The 19,978-nt window shown below is 35.2% G+C and overlaps 1 protein-coding gene across 7 annotated transcripts in view; it reads left to right on the top strand.

The window, feature by feature from the left end:
• LOC138106437 (thrombospondin type-1 domain-containing protein 7A-like) overlaps nucleotides 1-19,765 on the top strand; it is a 285,545-nt gene extending 265,780 nt beyond the window's left edge. For 6 of the 7 annotated variants that reach the window (XM_069007028.1, XM_069007027.1, XM_069007030.1 and 3 more), the window contains 9 exons: nucleotides 1,087-1,204; nucleotides 2,990-3,135; nucleotides 3,710-3,884; nucleotides 5,975-6,148; nucleotides 7,095-7,190; nucleotides 10,184-10,266; nucleotides 10,603-10,813; nucleotides 14,222-14,309; nucleotides 15,897-19,765. In XM_069007028.1, the coding sequence (XP_068863129.1) occupies nucleotides 1,087-1,204; nucleotides 2,990-3,135; nucleotides 3,710-3,884; nucleotides 5,975-6,148; nucleotides 7,095-7,190; nucleotides 10,184-10,266; nucleotides 10,603-10,813; nucleotides 14,222-14,309; nucleotides 15,897-15,981 (1,176 nt within the window). In that variant the 3' untranslated portion in view covers nucleotides 15,982-19,765. The remainder of the gene's footprint in view (nucleotides 1-1,086; nucleotides 1,205-2,989; nucleotides 3,136-3,709; nucleotides 3,885-5,974; nucleotides 6,149-7,094; nucleotides 7,191-10,183; nucleotides 10,267-10,602; nucleotides 10,814-14,221; nucleotides 14,310-15,896) is intronic. The other variant, XM_069007032.1, reaches the window with a different exon arrangement.
• The last annotated feature ends 213 nt before the right edge of the window (nucleotides 19,766-19,978 follow it).

Here is a 19,978-nt window from a genome sequence, read left to right as displayed (position 1 = left end):
AAGGTATTGTGTATAGTGCTTATTGGTTGTTATGTATTAAGATACTCTGCAAAGTATAAAATGCTTTGTAAATTGAACAGAAAGCGGCTTCAGGTATGCCTACAGCTGGAGCTGGCAGCTGTAGGGCTGGCTCTGGATACCCACTCCCTGAAATGCTGTAACTTCACCTATGCAATAAACAGCTTTCAAGAGAACCCCCTGAAGTCCAGACATCCTTTGTGAAACTTTCTCCTATACTGATTATTTTCTCTGTCCCTTTCTCACATACTCCTCCAGCAACTGGAGCTTTTACTTTATGGATTTTAGAGGATTCTGGTTTTTGCAATTTTTTTCAGAAAAAAATGCAAAGGTATATTTTTTTTTTGGACAAGACATTGTCAATGTCATGTCAATATCTTTGCATGGAGCTTAATATATAGAATAGAATAGAATAGAATAGAATAGAATAGAATAGAATAGAATAGAATAGAATAGAATAATCATGTACTTATACAGCACATTAGGAAGAAAGCAAGAGAGGCATAAGCAGATGCCTAAGGAAGAGTAAGAAGCACAGGTATAGAAGAGTTTCCATCTACTCCTTTCACAGCCTCCACCTGTTTTCAGCTCTTGGGCTGCATTTGCCTGGTGGGGTTTCTGTGTGTTTAAACCTTCAGACTTCTTTTCCATCAACTTGTTCATTCTCTCTTAAGCTCCTGTAAACTTTTAGCATCTGCTACATCTTCTGACTATCCAATACATGTTCATCTTTCTCCTTTTGCTAGTTTGGAACGTGGCTTCTAGTACCACTTAAATTCACTTATTAACAGCTGTTCAGTATTTTTGCACTCTTCTTTCAAAATACTTCTTAAATTATTTTGGCCTTCACCTATTGTAAAAAGTAATACTGTAGAGTTGAAGCCCTCCATTTATAGGTTCTAGTTTAGAAAATGATTGATGAAAATAGTATTTATGCATGTATATAAAGATCAGTATATGCATTTATGAGAATTTTAAATGTCCTAATTACTTTTTTACCTGTACTTTTTTGTACACTGATGGTACAGGCCTGGAGTTGTGGGCTGACCATTTAACATTTTCTTTCAGCTTGGTTTGGAAAAGACATGGCAAATGAATATGTCCTGCGTGGTGGAATGTCCTGTGAACTGTCAGCTCTCTGACTGGTCCACCTGGTCTGAGTGCTCTCAAACTTGTGGCCTTACAGGTCAGTACATACCTTTGGCATATTTTAAAGACTGAGTTCTCTTTTTTTTTTCTTTAATAAAAGTGATGATACCTCTCTTTGCAGAACTAAAAAATGTAGCTAGATAGGGAGAGTTGCAGATATGTAAATCAGCTTTATTTATGGAAATAAAAAGATTGAGTGAGACTGTGCTCACTGAAAATAATGGGAATTTGGTCCAAATATTTTCTGATTCCAGGAAAAAAGTGAAATACGATGAATAATATATTGAGACAGAAGTAAACATGGATTTGAACATTTATTTTTCATCTGGTGGGGAGAGGAAGAGTAGGGAGGGATTTTCTCCTAGGTTTCATTATTAGTGGTGAGTTTAGAAAACTAAAATTGTTCCAAAAACAAGTTGGAAGTAACTTGTCTTTTTAGACAAGTTATAGCCATATAATAAATCCAATGACCACAAATCTTAACAGGTTTTGTGAACCCATGCAAATAGCCATCTAGCTGAGGAAGAATTTTGTGTGTAAGCGTGCTCTTTGCTGTTGTTTGGAGTTTTTCCTCCAGTACTTTTCAAGAAAATCTTTTTTCCTCCTGTAACATATCAGTTGGAGCAGCTGTGAATTCAAGAATGATGAGGCTCCATTTGGCAAATATCTTTCTAGCTGTCTGCAGTGAGCACAGCTGTCTGAGAGACTGATATTGTTCTGCTTATACATGGTAGCTTGTGTAGCTTGCTCTCAGCAAAAGATTAGTGTCATTATCATTAGAGTACTCAACTGAAAATGCATGAGATTGAAACGTGGAATTAAAATTAATTCTTTTGGCTGGCTAACATCAGGTGTTATATAGGTAAATCTGTGTAATGCCTTAGTTTATTATAAGCTTCACTATACAAATTTAAATAAATACATCTTTTTTCAGACTTGGCTCTTATATTTATCTATAAATATATGAAAATACCACAGCTGTGTTGATTTTGTGGAAACCTTTGTGAGGTGACAACTCTAGAGCAGCCATTTGACCAATCTTTCTGACACAGAAGGAAATTATCAGTTATATCACATGAACTCTCTGTAATGAAGCACAGTGGTCTAATGTCCACTGCAAGATGAAAGGAGAGAGAATTGCTAAAAGGCTAAAAATGTCTTCCTCTTCCAGGCTATATCAGTATTTGAAATAGAACCTGTATCTCAGTGGGTAGCATACCACTCATTGTTGAGGAGGAGATAATTGTTAGATAAGCCTATTGTATTTTAATTTTTTTGGGGCCTAAGTGAAGAATCCTCCATTTCCTGCAAAATCTGCATATAATGTTTTCCAACAGACAGTGACAGAAAATTGCAAGTCCTTGTTTGACAGAATCAGACAATTATGGGACATGTTTCTGTGTTAACTTAGGGATGAACAGAACATGTTGGCCTCTTCTAGCAGCAAACTCCAGATAAAGAGCAGGAATCTCCACTGAAATGCCACAAACATGTTGTCACATTAATAAAGAATATTTTTCTTCAGGCTCTGAACTAGGAAATTACTGCTTTCGTTTGCTGTTAAAGGAACAATCCTAATCAGACATTCTCCTGCTCTTCTTACACTACAAACAAATGACAGAATATAAAGTTTCTGACTTGGAAATTATGAACCCACAGACAATAATAATAACAGACAAGAGCCAACAGATCTGCTTTACGATCCAGTTTGTCAAATCTGGAAAAAATTACTTTATTCAAATACAACACTTTTCAGCAAAATAGAACCATCTTGAGGAATAAATCAATTTGTTGTTACTTTTATTGCTGGGTTTTGTTACAGGAAAAATGATCAGAAGAAGGACCATAAATCAGCCATTTCAGGGTGATGGGAGGCCTTGTCCTTCTCAGATGGAGCAATTCAAACCCTGTCCAGTAAAACCTTGTTATCGATGGCAGTATGGTCAATGGTCTGCGTGCAAAGTTGAGGTAAAAACCATATGGGACTTTGAAGTTATGGGACATGTGGATCCAGGCATATTTGTGATATGCCCAGATACCTCCTTCACAACACTGTAAACAATTTGCTTCCACCTCTCTTATACAAAAACTAAAGAGTAGGGTTTTTCTTAGATTTTATATTTGTCAATGGATACAACAGTGTCCTACAGATATTCAAAGTATAAATGTAAACTTTGGTACCTGAGCAGCACCTTTGCTAATAATTTAAATCCTTCTATTGTAAAAGAATATCAGCAGAAATATTCACATTATTAGAAGATATCTTCACTTGATATACTGCTGTGCTTCCAATTCAAAGGCATAATTAGTTCCATAATTTAAGAAACAAGTGACAGTGACCAGAAATTTTGGGTTGGGGTTTTTTTGTTTGTTTCAGAAGAAATGAACCCTCTCTTCTCTCTTTTGTCTTCTTTTTCTCCTTATTGGAATGAATAAGTACTTAAGCAAAAATAATAGGAGATAGAGTAACACGTAACTCAGATCAAGCCTTTTGGCACTTTCTTCTGTCCAGTATCAATCAATGTATGTTCTCCTTCTGTAGGATGCTCAATGTGGAGAGGGAACACGAGTGAGGAACATTTCCTGTGTGGTTTATGATGGATCCACTGAAGATGTTGGCAAAGTAGTAGATGAGGAATTCTGTGGAGAAATAGAGCCTATTATAGATGGTGATAAGAAGATAATACTTGAGGAAACCTGTACTCTCCCTTGTCCAGGTAACAAAGCTGTTCAAATAAATGTTATGTTTCAAGATTCGTTGGGTGTCATTACAGCTGTTAGTGCCAGCATTAGCCACAGGCAATTAAATCTTTTTCATCTGCTTTACTGATTGGATTCATCCATCAAATGACCAACAGAGTTACTTCGTAGGAGTGGCTTCATGACAATAAATCAATTAGAAAAAATATTAGACTTTAAATTTATGAAAGACATGGTCTCTGTCACAGATAGTACCTAAGATGTATACATTTTTTCACAAAATCTATTGTAATAAAACCTGTGTTTAACTCTATGAGAAAAGGTGTTGGTTTACAGCTAAATATTCATGTTAAGTGCATAGATTACCTAACAACTTTATTAGCACTTTTACAAGTGGCTAAAAACTTGATGCCTTTTATGGGTGTCTAAGGCAGATAAGCTAAGGCATCTTATTTTTTTCCTTTAAAGGTTCTACTCTAAATGAAACTAAAGTTTTGATCTCTGAGAAAACATGGGTGCCTCTAGCTGTTTAACTCTCTGGATGTGACATACACGATTATTGCCTTGGTGAACTGAATCTAAAGGAGCTGTTATGAATGATCAGGTTCATGATGGTCATACAGAGAAGGATTAAGAGCATATAAGAGCTGTTAAATTTCCAGTAAAACCCCTCCACTTCATTCCAAACACTTGTAAAATTTGAAGTATATTGCTCTTGTTCAGTAGTCATTAATGATGTACCTTTAAAAGTGATAAACTCCTTCAGTTCTAATGTAGCTATCATTTCACACTGGTACTCTATTTTCGTTCTCTTGAAACACTTCTCTTTCCCAGAATTTTGTTCCCAGTTCATTTCAGATTGGACTGAAGGTAAAGTTGTCTCAATAAATAGCAATCAATAAACAATAGAGAGATTTCCACCACTGCTTTGTACTTAGCATTCCAATTGCATGATTTTCACATATTTTATTTCTTAAATAGAAATTGGAAGAATACAAAGGCTGTAGTTATGTTTTCATATTAGTGAATTTTATTTAAAAATTATAGCTGCTTACTGATTGCTTTAAAAATTTTGCTGAGCAGGGACCTGTTCTTCAACAATCTCACATTTAACCAGCAAGAATAACTGCCCTGTGGGGATGTGCTAATGATACGCTCCAACTAATATTTCCAAAAATCACTACGTGTTTTCCTATTATGTATACATCAGTTTGTCAATTATTCATTTCTTTGCATGCTTTCCTAAGGTTGGCAAATAAAATTCCTTCATTAATCAGGCGTCTGGTCAACACAGTACTGATTATATCTCTCATCAGTATAATGCAAGGTAGCATGAATTTTTAATGGCTTTCTCACTGAAATAATGAGAACTAAGGGGTTTATTTATGGGTCTGTGCACAGTCTAGTCCCATTTTCAACTGCATTTTAACAAAATTATTTCTTTGGGTTGTGCCTCAGATCTTCCTTAAATGTTCCTTAGCTGATCATGCTAATTAGTGTCATTAGTATAGTTTTGTTTTTTGGTTTTACACTATAGAACTCTACAGATCTGTTACCCTAACTGAAATAGCTAGAGCAGATATTTTAATCATGTTTCCATTTCCCTTTCTTGCAAAGAATGTTCCATCAGTTGCTTCTACATCTGTTTAGAGAAAATCTGCATGGGGATAAGCAGTAATTAGTCTTTTTAATACTAGACAATGTTTTCTAAGATCAAAGATGAATTGAAAAAAAGATATGTAAATTTAGCATAAGGCGTACAGTGCACAATATCTTAAAATGTACAAAAATCCAGACACTGGGTGGAGCATTGCAAAGAGATTCATAATGACAGTGGTCTTATGGGAATGCTACAAGAAATTACACTACTTTAGAACAAATAGGTGCTTATATAATCTTTTTTAATATTTTCTATGACACAGACATTCAGATAGTATCAAAATGTTATCTTCTCTTAACTATTAGGCAAGTTTAAAAAGAGGAATGAAAGGAACTAAAAAGACGGAAAATAAGGAAACTGTATTTGGACTTTTTTTTAAGACATATTCATTGCAAAAACCTCTTCACATACAATGATCATTCATCTTATAAAATTGCTCTTTGACAGGGGACTGTTACTTGAGAGAGTGGTCAGAATGGAGCCTTTGCCAGCTAACCTGTGTTAATGGTGAGGATCTTGGTTTTGGAGGAATACAAGTCCGATCTCGAGCAGTGATCATTCAGGACTTAGAGAATCAACATCTCTGTCCAGAACAGGCTTTGGAAACAAGACCATGCAATGGTAAGCACCAAAATATATGCAAGGCTGGTTCCAGTAAGAAAAAAATACAGAACAACCATAATTTTGTTATCTTTCTGTTTATGGTATCAATTTTAGGCAAATGTGAAGTTGATAGACAGAAATGCGCTTAAATTGTTGTTTTCCATATATCAACTGTAAACAGAAAAACTTTCAAGTGGTAACTATAATATGTTACCCCTTTAGAATTAACCTTTTTTAATAATGACATTTCTTTTTATATGGGACAGTTTCCTTATCTGCTTAGTAACAGTACTAAAAAGAAATCTTTGAATTTTGATTCATAACCAGATTTATGAATTGTTAATTGTGTGACGATGTCATTAAAATGTCTCTGCCATGTTTACTAATGGTAGTAGACAAAGTATCTAAGAAAAGTAGTTTCCTGTACAGACATTTCTTGTCCCTTCAGGGGCCAGATCAGACAATAAGGAATTTTATATTTATAATAGAGAGCTAAGGTGCAGAAGGACTTCATGATTCATCCCATACAAGATGCGCACAGAAGAGCTGAGATGTAAAGCCAGATGCAGCCCTCATCACTGGAGCACTGGCTGAAGCTCAGTGTCACCAGGAAAGGAACCTGACTCCTAAATGAGTTTTGCACAACAGATGGGCTGCAACCATTATGAGGTTATTGGAAACATTTCTTTTGCCCATCAACTACATTAGGCTTGCCTAATAAGCCTAGTTAGTGTCTAGGACATATCTGGTCTACTCTCTATGTGTCCAGTAAGTGCAGGGGACTCTGGATCTCCACATGTGCAGTGCACCCTTCTAGGTTGCTGGATGAAGGAGAAGGGGGCCTAATTAACTGTACAAGCCACTATTCATAATGAGTATGGTCTGCTGAGGAGTGTGGCTGCTGCCAGTGGTAGTCTAAAACCTTGTCATCAAATTTCTTGAAATGCAAATGTTCTCTGTGCAGATGGCCAGTGCTATGAGTACAAGTGGATGGCTAGCCCATGGAAGGGATCTTCTCGGACTGTGTGGTGCCAAAGGTCAGATGGTTTAAACGTCACAGGTAATGACTCTTTTTATACACACAAAAAAGCCTGGAAAACAGGTGGATAATGTGTTTTCCCAAAAAAAATGAAAAAAAAAAGGATCTGCTAAAAACACTTCCTGATGTATGAATCAAAATCATCATCTTTTTGCATATTAAGGATGTGGTTTCTTTTCTAGAATTATGCAGCATGTCGTGCTAAAAGTAAATATAAATAGTATCCTCTGTAGTGGACCTGAAATGTTACATTGTATATGTTTGGGGGTTTTTTACCATAGGCATCTTTGCACTTCTAAATGTAGGGTTTCAAATTTCAAGCCCTACAACAAATAAAAATGTTATGCGTTACAGGTCATTTCAGTGCCTATACAAAGACAAAGAAAGTTGCAGAGTTTGATAATATCATCCATATATGATACATCTCCTTAAAGCTGCAAAATATAAAATTTTAATAAATGTGCTAATGTAAGTTTATTTATTTCAATGCGATAAATCTGTATCAGGATATGTCAGTAGACTGCTGTGGGATGCAGTGACTTTTTGTGCACACCAAAGCACAAAAACCATGAATTAAGAATGACTGAGATCTCAGAAGAAAATCGTCATATGAATCTATTTATACAGATTTATATATTGGAAATAGGGATTCATTTCAGCTAAGAGTTATGCATTTATTTAAATAATTTTTATATCAGACCAAATGATAGTAAAAGAATCCCAGAGACTGTAAACACATCCTCAATGCCAGTCACTGTCAGGTCAGTAACAGGAGGAGAGCTGTTTTTCATGTATTGCCACCACAATACTTCATGATGATGGAGTCCACCACTACTGTCTGTTGCAACAGTAGAAGTAAAATATTTATATTATTTCTACAAGGTGTTGAAATAATGGCTCAAAGTCTCTTGCAAATCTTACCTTCTGGTGTAGGAATATCAAAACACATCTTGTTCACAAGAAATGCAACAGGGCATTATTTATGCACCTTGATTGCTTCCTGCTTAACTAAGATGTTTCTGTGGTAAGTAAAACTCTAAGAATTCATACTGAGATTAATATAGGATATTACCTATGAAAGGTCCTATAGGATTTGAAAGAAACATCATCTTGGAGATTATAGCTCTGAGAAGTTAAAATCAAAATGTATTCATAAATCACAGTCAGTTACATGAAAATAATAATTTCTTCTGATGTGACTGAATACAGTTGTGTGATAAATTCTAGGAAAGACAAATATATGACTATGTGTTGTTGGCAGATTTTTCATATTGGGACCTCCAAGGCAGACAAACCTCAGACCTATATTGTATCTTTTATTTTGCAAAGTTTGTTTTTATGTGGCTTTAAAGCTGTGGTAACTTTCTGATTTGAAATGAAGACTAATGGGATATTCCAGAACATGCAATCACCGGTCTCCATGCAATGTAAAACTATATTTTTCATATGTTTCTGATAAATGGAAAACTATAGTCTTCATGGATTTTACGATAGTTTTCAAACACAACACTTAAATAAAATATTCTTTGGGACCTTCTCACATTAAATATACCAGATTTTAATTTACATTTGTACATTTTTTGAAAGTGTTTTGTATAAACTACAGTATTTAAGAGCTCATAGATGTGATAGATTCATATACATGATTGATTTAAATTGAGATTAGCTATTTTGATTCAGAAGCAACCCATTTCTCTGATTACTGGGTCTTGACTGCCTTATTCCTACACATTTGGCTCTAACATAGTGTATTTTAATTCAGACATTATTAAATAATTATTGTGAGTCATGTTGGTATTTTAAGGTCTTTATTTCCTTACTTGCATAATATTATTGTGCTGAATAGTTCTTTTTTACTTGAAGGTGTTATTTCCCATGGGCGATGAGGCAACTCTTTCCTTCTGCTTCCTTGGATGACTGATATTTTATTACATAGATTCCCACAGGCATGTGATTTGTATGCTAGGATGTATGATTTTCTTTTCTGGGGGTGGGGAAAACTTATGGCAACCAGCAGGGTTTTTCTTTGTTCTTCACCAGCCATCCCGTTAACACTTGGATCTATGTAACCACATCTAACTGCATCTGCTATGGTTGTGACCAACCTCAGCTATCAGGATTTCATCATCATATCACACCAGTATAAAAATGGTATTAATTTGGGAGATGCAAGATGAGTTGTCCTGTAGCAGTATAAATTTTAAACAGTATATGCATATCCCTCTTCTATAAGCTAAAAGGAAACACAGGTAAATTCAAACTGATCTAAATGTATTTTGAAGATATTCTGGCTGAAATGATAGTGAAAGCCTGATTGTGTGTATTGGTCCATAACAATAACTGCACTATATATAAAGCTGTAGAAATGAAAACTAGGTCTGTATAAAAAGAGAAAAGACTGAAACCCACACTATCATCAGTATTGTAACATTCAGTACATGCTTTACTGATAAATCTGCTTTCCCTTCATAAAATCTTAGACTAACATGAAGCCTCAATTCATAAAGCCAAAGCTATAGCACGTGTAAAAGTGACCCAGTAGCAGCAGGAAATAGGTGTCCTTTCATAAACAGGATGAGTAACTTGTTTTCAGTTTAACAGGAAAAGAAATAAATAAAAAAGATGTTTTTCTTTCTATTGTGGCTGCAGTTTTAATATGTAAGTCATAAGGAGGGCCCCAGAGAACCAAATCTCTTCCCTTGAGTACAATAAAGCATTTAAATTGGTTTTTTGGGCAATCCACCAAGGGAACAAAGGGGAAAACAAAAAGCTTCATTGCCAAATATTAGTTCTCTAAAATACACATGAAATTATATAAATTTGCTGTAACCTTACTCTACAGATAAGAAAACACTTGATTCCAATTATCCTTCACCTTGGAATAAAAGAAGGATTCTTACATTCAAATTAGCAACAAGACTGTCACCCATGAGATACTGCAGCAAGTAATGACATCAGTAGTTTCATCAGTGGTGAGGTATTACCATGTGAAAATATGATTTTCTGTCCTACAGGGGGCTGTTTAGTGATGCGCCAACCAGATGCTGACAGGTCATGTAACCCACCGTGCAGCCAACCCCACGCTTACTGCAGTGAGGTATGTGCTACTGCATTGGAGCATAGAACGCCCCCATGAGGGCTTCCCACACATCTCTTGATTACAAAGATTATGCCAACAAAAAGTATTTTCAGAGATTTTACTAGTCACTAATTTGTTAAAATCCACCTCTCATGATTTTCCACCTTTCAATTAAATGTTAAATAATCTCTCTTGATATGGCATGAACTTGCATAAAAATATATGAAGAGGTACTCTCCAGGCTAGCACTCATCAAAAAAGTCTTCTCTTCCAGTCATCCGTGATGTTATGCTTTATAGCTCACACAAAACCTTGTTTTTCTGCTACACGGTGTAAAACACTTGTTCCCTACAGACTAGAACGTGCAGTTGTGAAGACGGATACACTGAAGTTATGTCCTCTGATGGCACACTCGAACAGTGCACTCTCATCCCAGTGGTGGTGATCCCCACCATGGAGGACAAAAAGGGAGATGTGAAAACCAGTCGAGCTGTGAACCCTACCCAGCCCTCCAGTAACCAGTCAGGACGAGGAAGGACCTGGTTTCTACAGCCTTTTGGGCCAGGTGAAGTCATGCAATGAGTTCTTAGTGTTAAGAACTGCTGAAGGGTCTGGCATTTACATTTTTGTGATGCCAGAAAGACAAGAAAAACCCTTACGATTTCATTTAAGAAGGCAAGCATCTACTATCACTGAAAACAAAGGAGGAGACAGAAGTAAACCCGTAGCATTCTCACTACTCCATCAATATATTTAGTGAAATCTTATATTGCAGATTTCCTTTTAGCCATTCTACCTGATAAAATTCACAGAAGCTATTTGAAATGTGACTTTAGAAGGGAGTTTGCTGCAAAGGTGCAAGCCAGTATATTAAATTATGGTTTCTCAACCAATAATTCCATTGACAGAGGAATGAAAAGGTAGAACTGAAGACAGCAAAGAGTAGAGACTTCTTAAAATTTATGCCATAGCATAAATTGTAGGAAAATACTTGGTATAGGTATGCTAATGCTTTTCTGACATATCCATATTTAAACTAATTCATGTTTTTCAAACGCTAACCATATTATCAATAATTAGCATAGGCGTGCTCTAAGTCTTTACCAGCAGTATTTGCTTTCATGATGGACCATGTTCTTTAGAGCTGAGCAAAGACTTATGTGCAAGAGTGTCGTAAAATATGAGAGTTATTTCATAAAAAATACTTCATAGAGTCCATCATGTAATCAGATGTCAGTAAATATTTCCTAGTGCTATTAAATATTTAGATAAATAAAACTTTAATTAACAAAATACTTTCACATAAAGAGATATGCTGCTTGCCCAAAATATTATTAGTATGGAAGAGAGCAATTGGTTATCATCTTAAGTTTGTCTTAAATCACACAGGGCTAAATATACTAATACACGTGTGTATTAGGGTGGTCATTTATTTCTAAAGGGTTTTTGGATGTTTTTAATTGCAGAATTGAAAGCACTGTCTTTACATGCATAATCCATAAGATGTTTCAAGTTGAGATTTATAACTATATTTCTAATAAGCAGATTAAATAATGTTTGGGTTAGAAATTAGAAATACTTATGTTAGATCCTGTTAGTCCTACTAGTATTTAGTATTACTGGTACTTTGATTTTTTTTTTTTTTGGCAATAAAATGGTCTTTACTCAAGGTACTTTAATCAACAATAAAGAATAGAAAATTAAACTTTTCTGGTCCTCTTTTAAAAAACAGCATTTTACCATATGTGTTACCATTTACTCATTTTAGCTAACTCCTCCTGAAAATGCCAGAGGGTGTGTTGTAGCAGCCAGAGTGACAACAATAAGCAAGTATCAGTCACCTTCAACAGTTTAGGAATGTGGATGCTCATGTGAATTCAGGCATGGTTTTGGAGCAAGACTACAGTTGAAAAACTTCATGAAAATTCACCAATTTTATGTAATTCGAGTTAGGAAGGAGACATACCTCAGTTCAGATAATCCCAAACATACTCAATAAAACTAATACTTTATGCAGTGAAGTTATGAGCAATGTGAGAGAAAGTGAACATTTTCCAATTCACATGAGATTTAGGCTTGATTGTTTTATTTCAGGATTGGATATCCATTGTAAAAGTTTGGGTTTACTCTGGCATGATTATTCCTTTCCCACAGTTTCTAAGTCTAGATTTAAAGTAGTTCTTTTTTTTTTTCATCCACAAATTACATTGCAGTTCCAGAAAGGAAGGTATTAAAACTATCCTCTTCAGTTGTCTGGGCTGAAGTATTACCACAAACAGATGAGTCTGAGATGCCAGTTGCCTTGTATACTTAGCAATAATCTGTCCAGAGGGAATTCAGAAAGCCTGAGTTAGATGTCAGTAGTTGCATAATAGAAATGACCTCATTAACAGAGTTCCTTGCTTTGACAAAAACAAATAAATATGTACACAAGATATTGCCAGTCTTTTTTTCAAGGAGATGTTACTATTTTAAAAGAAGCCAACCTGAAAAAAAACCCCAAAATCTCTTACCAATGGAAATAAGCCAAGGTGAGAGGAAACTAACCTATTTAGCAGTACTAATGTCTGAATTCCTCCCATTGATATTATCATATCACAGGACATGTGTCAGGTCAAATCTACTGTTCCATTAATCTTTAATGGATCAGTTATTTCAGTTATGTAAGTTATTATCAGTTATAATGATTCATTAGGTTGATTAAGGTAACGAAGGTAACTTAAGGTAATGTTTTGATGTTGATTAGTCTTGAACAACTTGTCCATATGACAGCAAGACTTTGCACTGCTACAGACCAGAAAGCCTGAACTTAACTGCACAGCAAAGAACACTACTGTGTAACCAAACAACCTTAGTCTACCTTCTGTTATTATTATTGTGGAAATATAAACTGCATTGATAATGTATTTTGGTTCCACAGAACTAACAAGAAGCACTAAGTGTTTGGTCCGAAAAATTTAAGCTGTATTTGTTTACATTGAATACATACACAACTTCATGAAATAAAACTTGTACCACTTGTAAATGAAATAATTCAGTTTTTTAATGTTTGGTTTGTTTTTTTGTTTTTTTGTTTTTTTTTTTTATTGCCAAGGAGATGGAACAAGGCTAGCTAACCTCCTGGAAAAAAATGTTTGCAAAAAGCCATTTAGAAATTTGGAAAATTAGTTGGATAGAAGCAGTGAGTCAAAAACTATGCACTCACCTTTGGTTGTGACATGCTCATTTGGGGCAGAGCAAAACCCCACAGACAAAGCCACATCATTTTTCCTGGTAGACATGGGTGCATCTGAGGCAAGAAGGAGAGTGGTATGTATGCCTGAGCCTGCAGGGACATCATGTCCGAAACAAAAACTGCACAGGCTACACATAAATACAGTTCTTATTAACAACAGACAGGTTTTTTATGAGCATGGGTTGTCCTTTTTTGTGTATTTTTGTTCTGTTAGGAGAAGTTACTTATAACAACAAAACTTGCATTTGGTCAGGAAAGAAATTTTAAAAATATTACTTTATGCAGTAGTAAAAGTTGTGTATGTACAGTTAAGGTATGGATGAGGTATAGCATGCTAAGGGTATTTAAAAACATAAAAGTAAATAGGAAGAAGAATAAAAATAACAGGCAGATTGATTTACCAGAGCTAGAATAGAAAGTGATGCTAAATGAGTCCCAGACTGCCCTGTGATCACACTGAGGGATTGCTCGCTAGCAGGGGGCCCCAAAGCTGAGTTTCTGGGTATCTCACCTGCTGCCTCTGCCCCAGATCTCAACTCCATTTGAATTATCCTGACTTCAACTGAAAAGCAGAGCACAGAGAAGTCATTGCTCAGTTATTTAACAATATTTACTCTGATTAAACTGTAATTGCTAGTGAAGACATTTATTTCGGATTATTAAAGTATTTCTATGCTATATCAGAACTAATAATTCAACAAGACTAACTCAAATACTACTAACATTCATTCCTTTTAGATGGGAGGCTGAAGACCTGGGTTTATGGTGTAGCTGCTGGTGCATTTGTTTTACTCATCTTTATTGTTTCTATGATCTATCTAGCCTGGTGAGTTCCTTAATTATTTATTAAAAAACAGTCCCCTCACAGACTGTAATGCAAATATTTACACCTCCTGCTGTAGAAACTGCAGGCACTTCTGTGAACTGTAGTGTTTAATTTCCCATGTCCTTTTGTCCAAACTCAGGTTAGCAGATTCTGGTTGTACTCTAGATGATGGATAACCACATGCTCTTCTGAGGGTAGAAGAACTTACAAATATGGGGTAGCTCAGTGTACAGTTTATTTTTGCTCAGTGTATCTCATTTGCTATATACAGTGTCCAGAATAATTTTATTGTGTCTGTATTGCAAAATGCTGAGAGAAACAGCAAGAAAGAAATTTAGTAACCAGGCAAGTCATATTTTATATTTAACAAGTGTTCCAGACAACAAGATACAGAGATACACAGCCAGAAAAATTCTGAAAACTTTATCATCTTTTTAATATATGAAATAATATTTTTTTGAAAAGTCACCTTTGAGAATGTGCTCCCTGAAGTTTTCTAGGTCCTGTTCAGAATTTCTGATCCAAATGACTGTACAGGTGAAAGGTGAGGAAAGTGTGGTCATGTGCATCAGTCTCCTGGCTGTACTGCATTAGTAGGCATTTGTGGGGCTTCTGGGTGTGTTGGACATTCAGTAAACTTTGCCCAAAACTTCAGTTTTGTCTAGGTAATACAAAAATTCATTTGGGTTTTCGGGATTTTTTTTGGTTGGTTGGTTGATTTTGGGGGGGTGTTTGGGGGTTTTTTTGAGGAAAAAGAAATCCACTAGCATTCAAATGCACTGCAGATTATTTGGACTGGAATCTGTGGCTACTACAAATCATTGTAACAAATGGTTTGGTATAAAAGATTCAGATTTGAGCAGCCTAAGTGACATAGCTGAGATAAGATTTTGGATAAGACTGAGGATGCAGAGGCCTGATTTAAAGAAATGTTTATATTACACTCTAAAAGGAGACAAGTACTAAAGCATGGATAAACATTTTTCCTTTGGCCTGGTAATTTTTTAAAACTATATCAAATGGATTGGAAGTACTGCTGGATTAAAATCTAATTCAAGGCTAGACAAGGAATGTTATGGCTAACAACCATACCTCTGCTATTAATGGCTAGTTTGATTATAACATCTAGAATTAATTGTAGTAATTCGAGCAAGTATAATGAGATAAAGCCAGTCAAAAGATGGATCTTTCCTGTGGAAACCCTTGATGTATCAAGAGCAGTTTAAGACTTGAGTCACATAATTTAAAAGAACCTGATTGCAGCTTTGATACATGACCAAATATTGCATGACAGGCTCTGAGTTCTTCTGAAAACTGAGTGATGTTGCAAGAGTACCTGCCAAGGATTTCATCAAGTCACATCAGCACCATAACAGCTTGTTTCTGAACAACTGAGCTTTGAATTAGATATCGCTTTGGGTTGATAAAGAGAAAATTAGTGATCCCAGTGAAGGTTTTAGGCTTATAGCTTTTATAAACAAACAACTGAATGCATTATCAACATGTTCATCTTTCATTTAAGAATGAAGTACATTTTTGTATGTTATTAGTTGCTTGTTCTATTTACAAATTATCTTATTGTTTCAGCAAAAAGCCAAAGAAGCCCCAGAGAAGGCAGAACAACCGACTGAAACCTTTAACCTTGGCTTATGATGGAGATGCAGACATGTAAAATACAACTTCTCATGGTAACAAATGGAGTCTAAACTATAGGAATGAAATCGGAAGGTATCCGAAGCCACAGGGATTTTTTTATGGAGTGGATTAAGTGTTTTGAATTTTTCTTTTTTGTAACTGCACCATAGACAAAGAAGGATGGATTTCATAATGCCTACCAACATTCAAGGTATTGCTTTACTTTAGACCATCAGCACTGAGAAATCGGGCAGAATCACGTTAATAGACACTGCAGCTGGAGATCTGTGGTGTTTCCTCAGCCTTAGAACTGAGCACCACTTCTGTCTCCAGAATACTGTAGCTGACATATTATTAACACTTGGAAGCCCCTGCATCATTAACCAAGTATAATCAGTACGCATGTCAAGTTTGTACCAAGCTGTCTATGACTCTTTATATTCAAACATATATACTCAGTTGAACCATATGTATTATTCTATCAGATTATATACATGATGAAGAGCATTTTAGTGCTTAGTACAATATTAACTTTTAACTGGGATTAAAAGCAAGTTCAAAAGTTTGCGAGTTGATGATAACTTGTGTTAACCTGCGTTTCAGAGGGCAATGACTCACTTGCAAAATTCTGTCCTGTTACCACTCCAAAGTATAAAGGCCTCATGTGTACATCCAGAAAGGAGGCATTCTCAGATTCCCTATTTTCTAGTGGTTGGTGTCTGGAAAAAAATACCTGCTGTAAATGTTACAATACGTTTCTACTTTCTCTAACTCAAACTGTTGCCTGCATCTTTTTTGCTACATGTAAGGCAAATTTTTGCACTATATTAGTGCAGCATGATATGCACTTAACTAGTATTGCCATAGAAACTGCCTCTTTTCAGAAAGGATAATGATGTATCTTGTGCAAGGAGTGTCAAGTAGACAGGTCTTGAATCCTGAAGAGAGTAGCGTTCAGTTTGGACTGTGACGGGATGGAATCGGCTACGACGTGTGCTGTACACACCGTTCCTCATCACAGCAGCCATTTGTACTCTACACCATGGCAGTAATACAAGTGTCTAGTTTCTTGCCCCATCTACCTATACTGGTATAGATTGTCCTGCTGGTTTCTAATTGTACTTTGAAGGCTGTTTATGACTAGATTTTTTATATTTGTTAACTTTGTTAGAAAAAAAAGAAAAGAAAAAGTGGTTGCCCTGTCATCCTAAGTGACATACTTCTTGTCTAAAAAGGTGTTCCAATTGTTCAACTAAAATAAAATGGTTTTGCTTTTCTTTCCTTCTGTTAATGAGAGCTTTTTCACTGTTACTGGCAGTGCAGTACTCAGAGACAATTTGTCTTTTCTAATTAGGATAATTCGATAGAATCTTTTAATTATTCAGTTAAACTCCTGAGTGTGCTGGCAAGTAAACAATAAGATCAATAGTTCTGCCATTTTAATTCTCATGACATTTTAAAAATCTCTGGCAGTATGAAAACTCATTGTTAACCTCTTCCATGCTTATGGCTTTTCAGTGTTATGCTTCCAACATGAAGCTCATTGACTTGCCACTCATGACTTGCCTGTTTCGGATGTGATCCATGACCTGAGAAAGGTTATTCTCCTCAAATGGCTTCTATGTGCAGCCTGAACATACAAGTGACTGTGCCACTACTAAGCAATACAAAACTTTATCAGGCAACCTCTCAAAAATAATTGTTATATAAAGTTCAACATTAGCTTCTCAGGTCTTTTTTATAACCTAAACCACTTCTGCCTACTCATCACTCTATTTACTCAAGAAGCACCAGTTTTTGCACACTGAATGAAACTAGCTTTGCAAACTTTGGCCCAGATCCACTGAAATCAATGACAAGGCTCTCATGGACATCAACGGGTGATATCAGTACTTAAAAATACACACCTTTGTTCTGTGTAGAATAATTCTTGAAACCAATGAGCATTTTGTGGATGTTCAAGAGAGATTATGGTCCTACTTTAACTTAGCTGACATATTACCAGTGTGGTGTTACTGCATCAAGAAAATTACGTTCCTCCCACTGTGTAAGTATTCCCCAGGTGGGAACGATGAGCAGAGGAACAATGGTAACAATCTTTGGTGCGGGTTTAATTTCTCATTTTATACCTTGATCCAGCTGCAGCTGATGGAGTTCCATGGCCCCCTGCCACAGCAGTGGTTCATTCATGTATGTGTTTCAGGACTGGAGTCTTCAGTCTTATATCACTTTGTAAAGATCCATTGCAAAAATACAAATCTTGATAATTTTAATTTTCAGCATTCTTGAGTAGAAAACAAGAAAAAATGGTTGGTTCCTCTTTTGTCAGACATACAAAAAAAACCCCACCAATATTTATATAATATTAAAGAACGATAACTACATGTGGAGACAAATTTTAATAACGATTTCTGTTCTTTTAAAAGTCTGATTCTGTGTTGTCAAATAGTTTTGGACCAAGAGGGCATTGAGGGAACAGGGTTTATTTCATTGGCAATGAGTCACCTTTATTTATGACACTGGCTGGTCTTAGCAGGAGCTATTGCCTAGTTCTTGCCTTGAAGAATTTTATGTCCTGAATCTAAGCATTTAATAACTTGAAGTTAAAGGTATGACATCTCCTTTTTCTTACCATATTAAAGGGACAAACAAAGAGATAGGAGGGTTTTTAAAGTATGTTTGGCCTTTGCAATCCATGCAAGTATTTTAGTATGTGTTGCATTTTATATCTGATCAGTGAATATCTGGTGCACATCTGCATCATCCTAGTGCTGCTTTTAAAATCTAGAGTGCATTTTTATTATTATTTTTTCTATGAACAAAGTGCATGGAAATTTGAAGCCAGAATGGCTTCCCTCATTATCAAGAAAAAAAAACTAGGCTGTAAAGAGGGCTGAAATTTTATGTAAATCTAAAATTTGCAAAGACGATTAAGCCCTCTAGCATTGAAACAGAAATAAATAATATGTGAATTATCAGTATAGAATGAAAAGCAATTTGCTTTAAAAATCAGAGTGCTTCTACAAATCCAGTGCCTAAAGCAGCCACTACTATAGATTATTAGTTTGTGAAAGTAATGTTTCCAGTGGTCGAATAAACCATTCAGAAAATAGAAAAGTAGATATTTTCCTGTTGATGTGGTGGTTTATATTTTCCTTTTTAAAACTGTAGTTTCTAGCTTACTGTGTCTGCTTTGAGACCTGGAGCAGTTCCTTTTTGAAGCTTTGATGCAACTGCACAAGCTTGTTTATATTTGGTATAAAGCATCAATTTTGAAACCCCCTTCCTCCTGTCAAAATGTAATAAAGTTTTTTCCAATCTTACAATTTGAAGAGACCAATTAAAAAACTCTATGTGTAAATCACTGTAAAATATACCTTGAATTAAATGGAAATCTGTCTTTTTACCTTTATGTAAATTGTTAAGATTTAAGACTTTATTTTGCCTAACTTAATTTACTTGAATATTTATTTTGTAGAATGAGAAGGCAGCTGTCTGAGGAATGTTTACCTTTTGTTTTTTGGTTAATGTTAATTTGTAAATTGTGTAATGCATTTTTATTTTTTAAATTATGTATATTTCTTTTTTTAATGCACAAAATGTTTACGTACAACTACTACTGCAAATTTGTGTATATTGTCACTAAGCTTTATTCAGTTAATACAGATGATGTGAAAATGTAACAAGTCTTACATTTTCATCTGGGTTATTTTTACATAACTGATGTATTGCTGACAATAAATATAAACACAAAATCATTTAATGTCTTTTTTTAATACATGTAGTATACTATGCTGGGATAGAGTAACAATAAAAGCCAGATCCGTAAAATATGACCACCTTTTAAACAGTCTCTTTTTTTTTTCTGAAAGGTGTTAGCAAACATATTCTTGTTAAAAATTAGTCTTTCTTTTTAAAAAGAAAAGTACTTTCTGATGCTATGGTAGCAATCAAGTCTGTTGCTACAGTCCTAGGTGACTTGGAAGTTTACAAAACATATTTAGTTGATTGGTAAATATCCAAAAAATGAAATA

This window comes from Aphelocoma coerulescens, chromosome 2, assembly GCF_041296385.1.
Source record: "Aphelocoma coerulescens isolate FSJ_1873_10779 chromosome 2, UR_Acoe_1.0, whole genome shotgun sequence".
NCBI lineage: Eukaryota > Metazoa > Chordata > Aves > Passeriformes > Corvidae > Aphelocoma > Aphelocoma coerulescens.
This window is presented reverse-complemented; position numbering and strand designations above follow the sequence as displayed.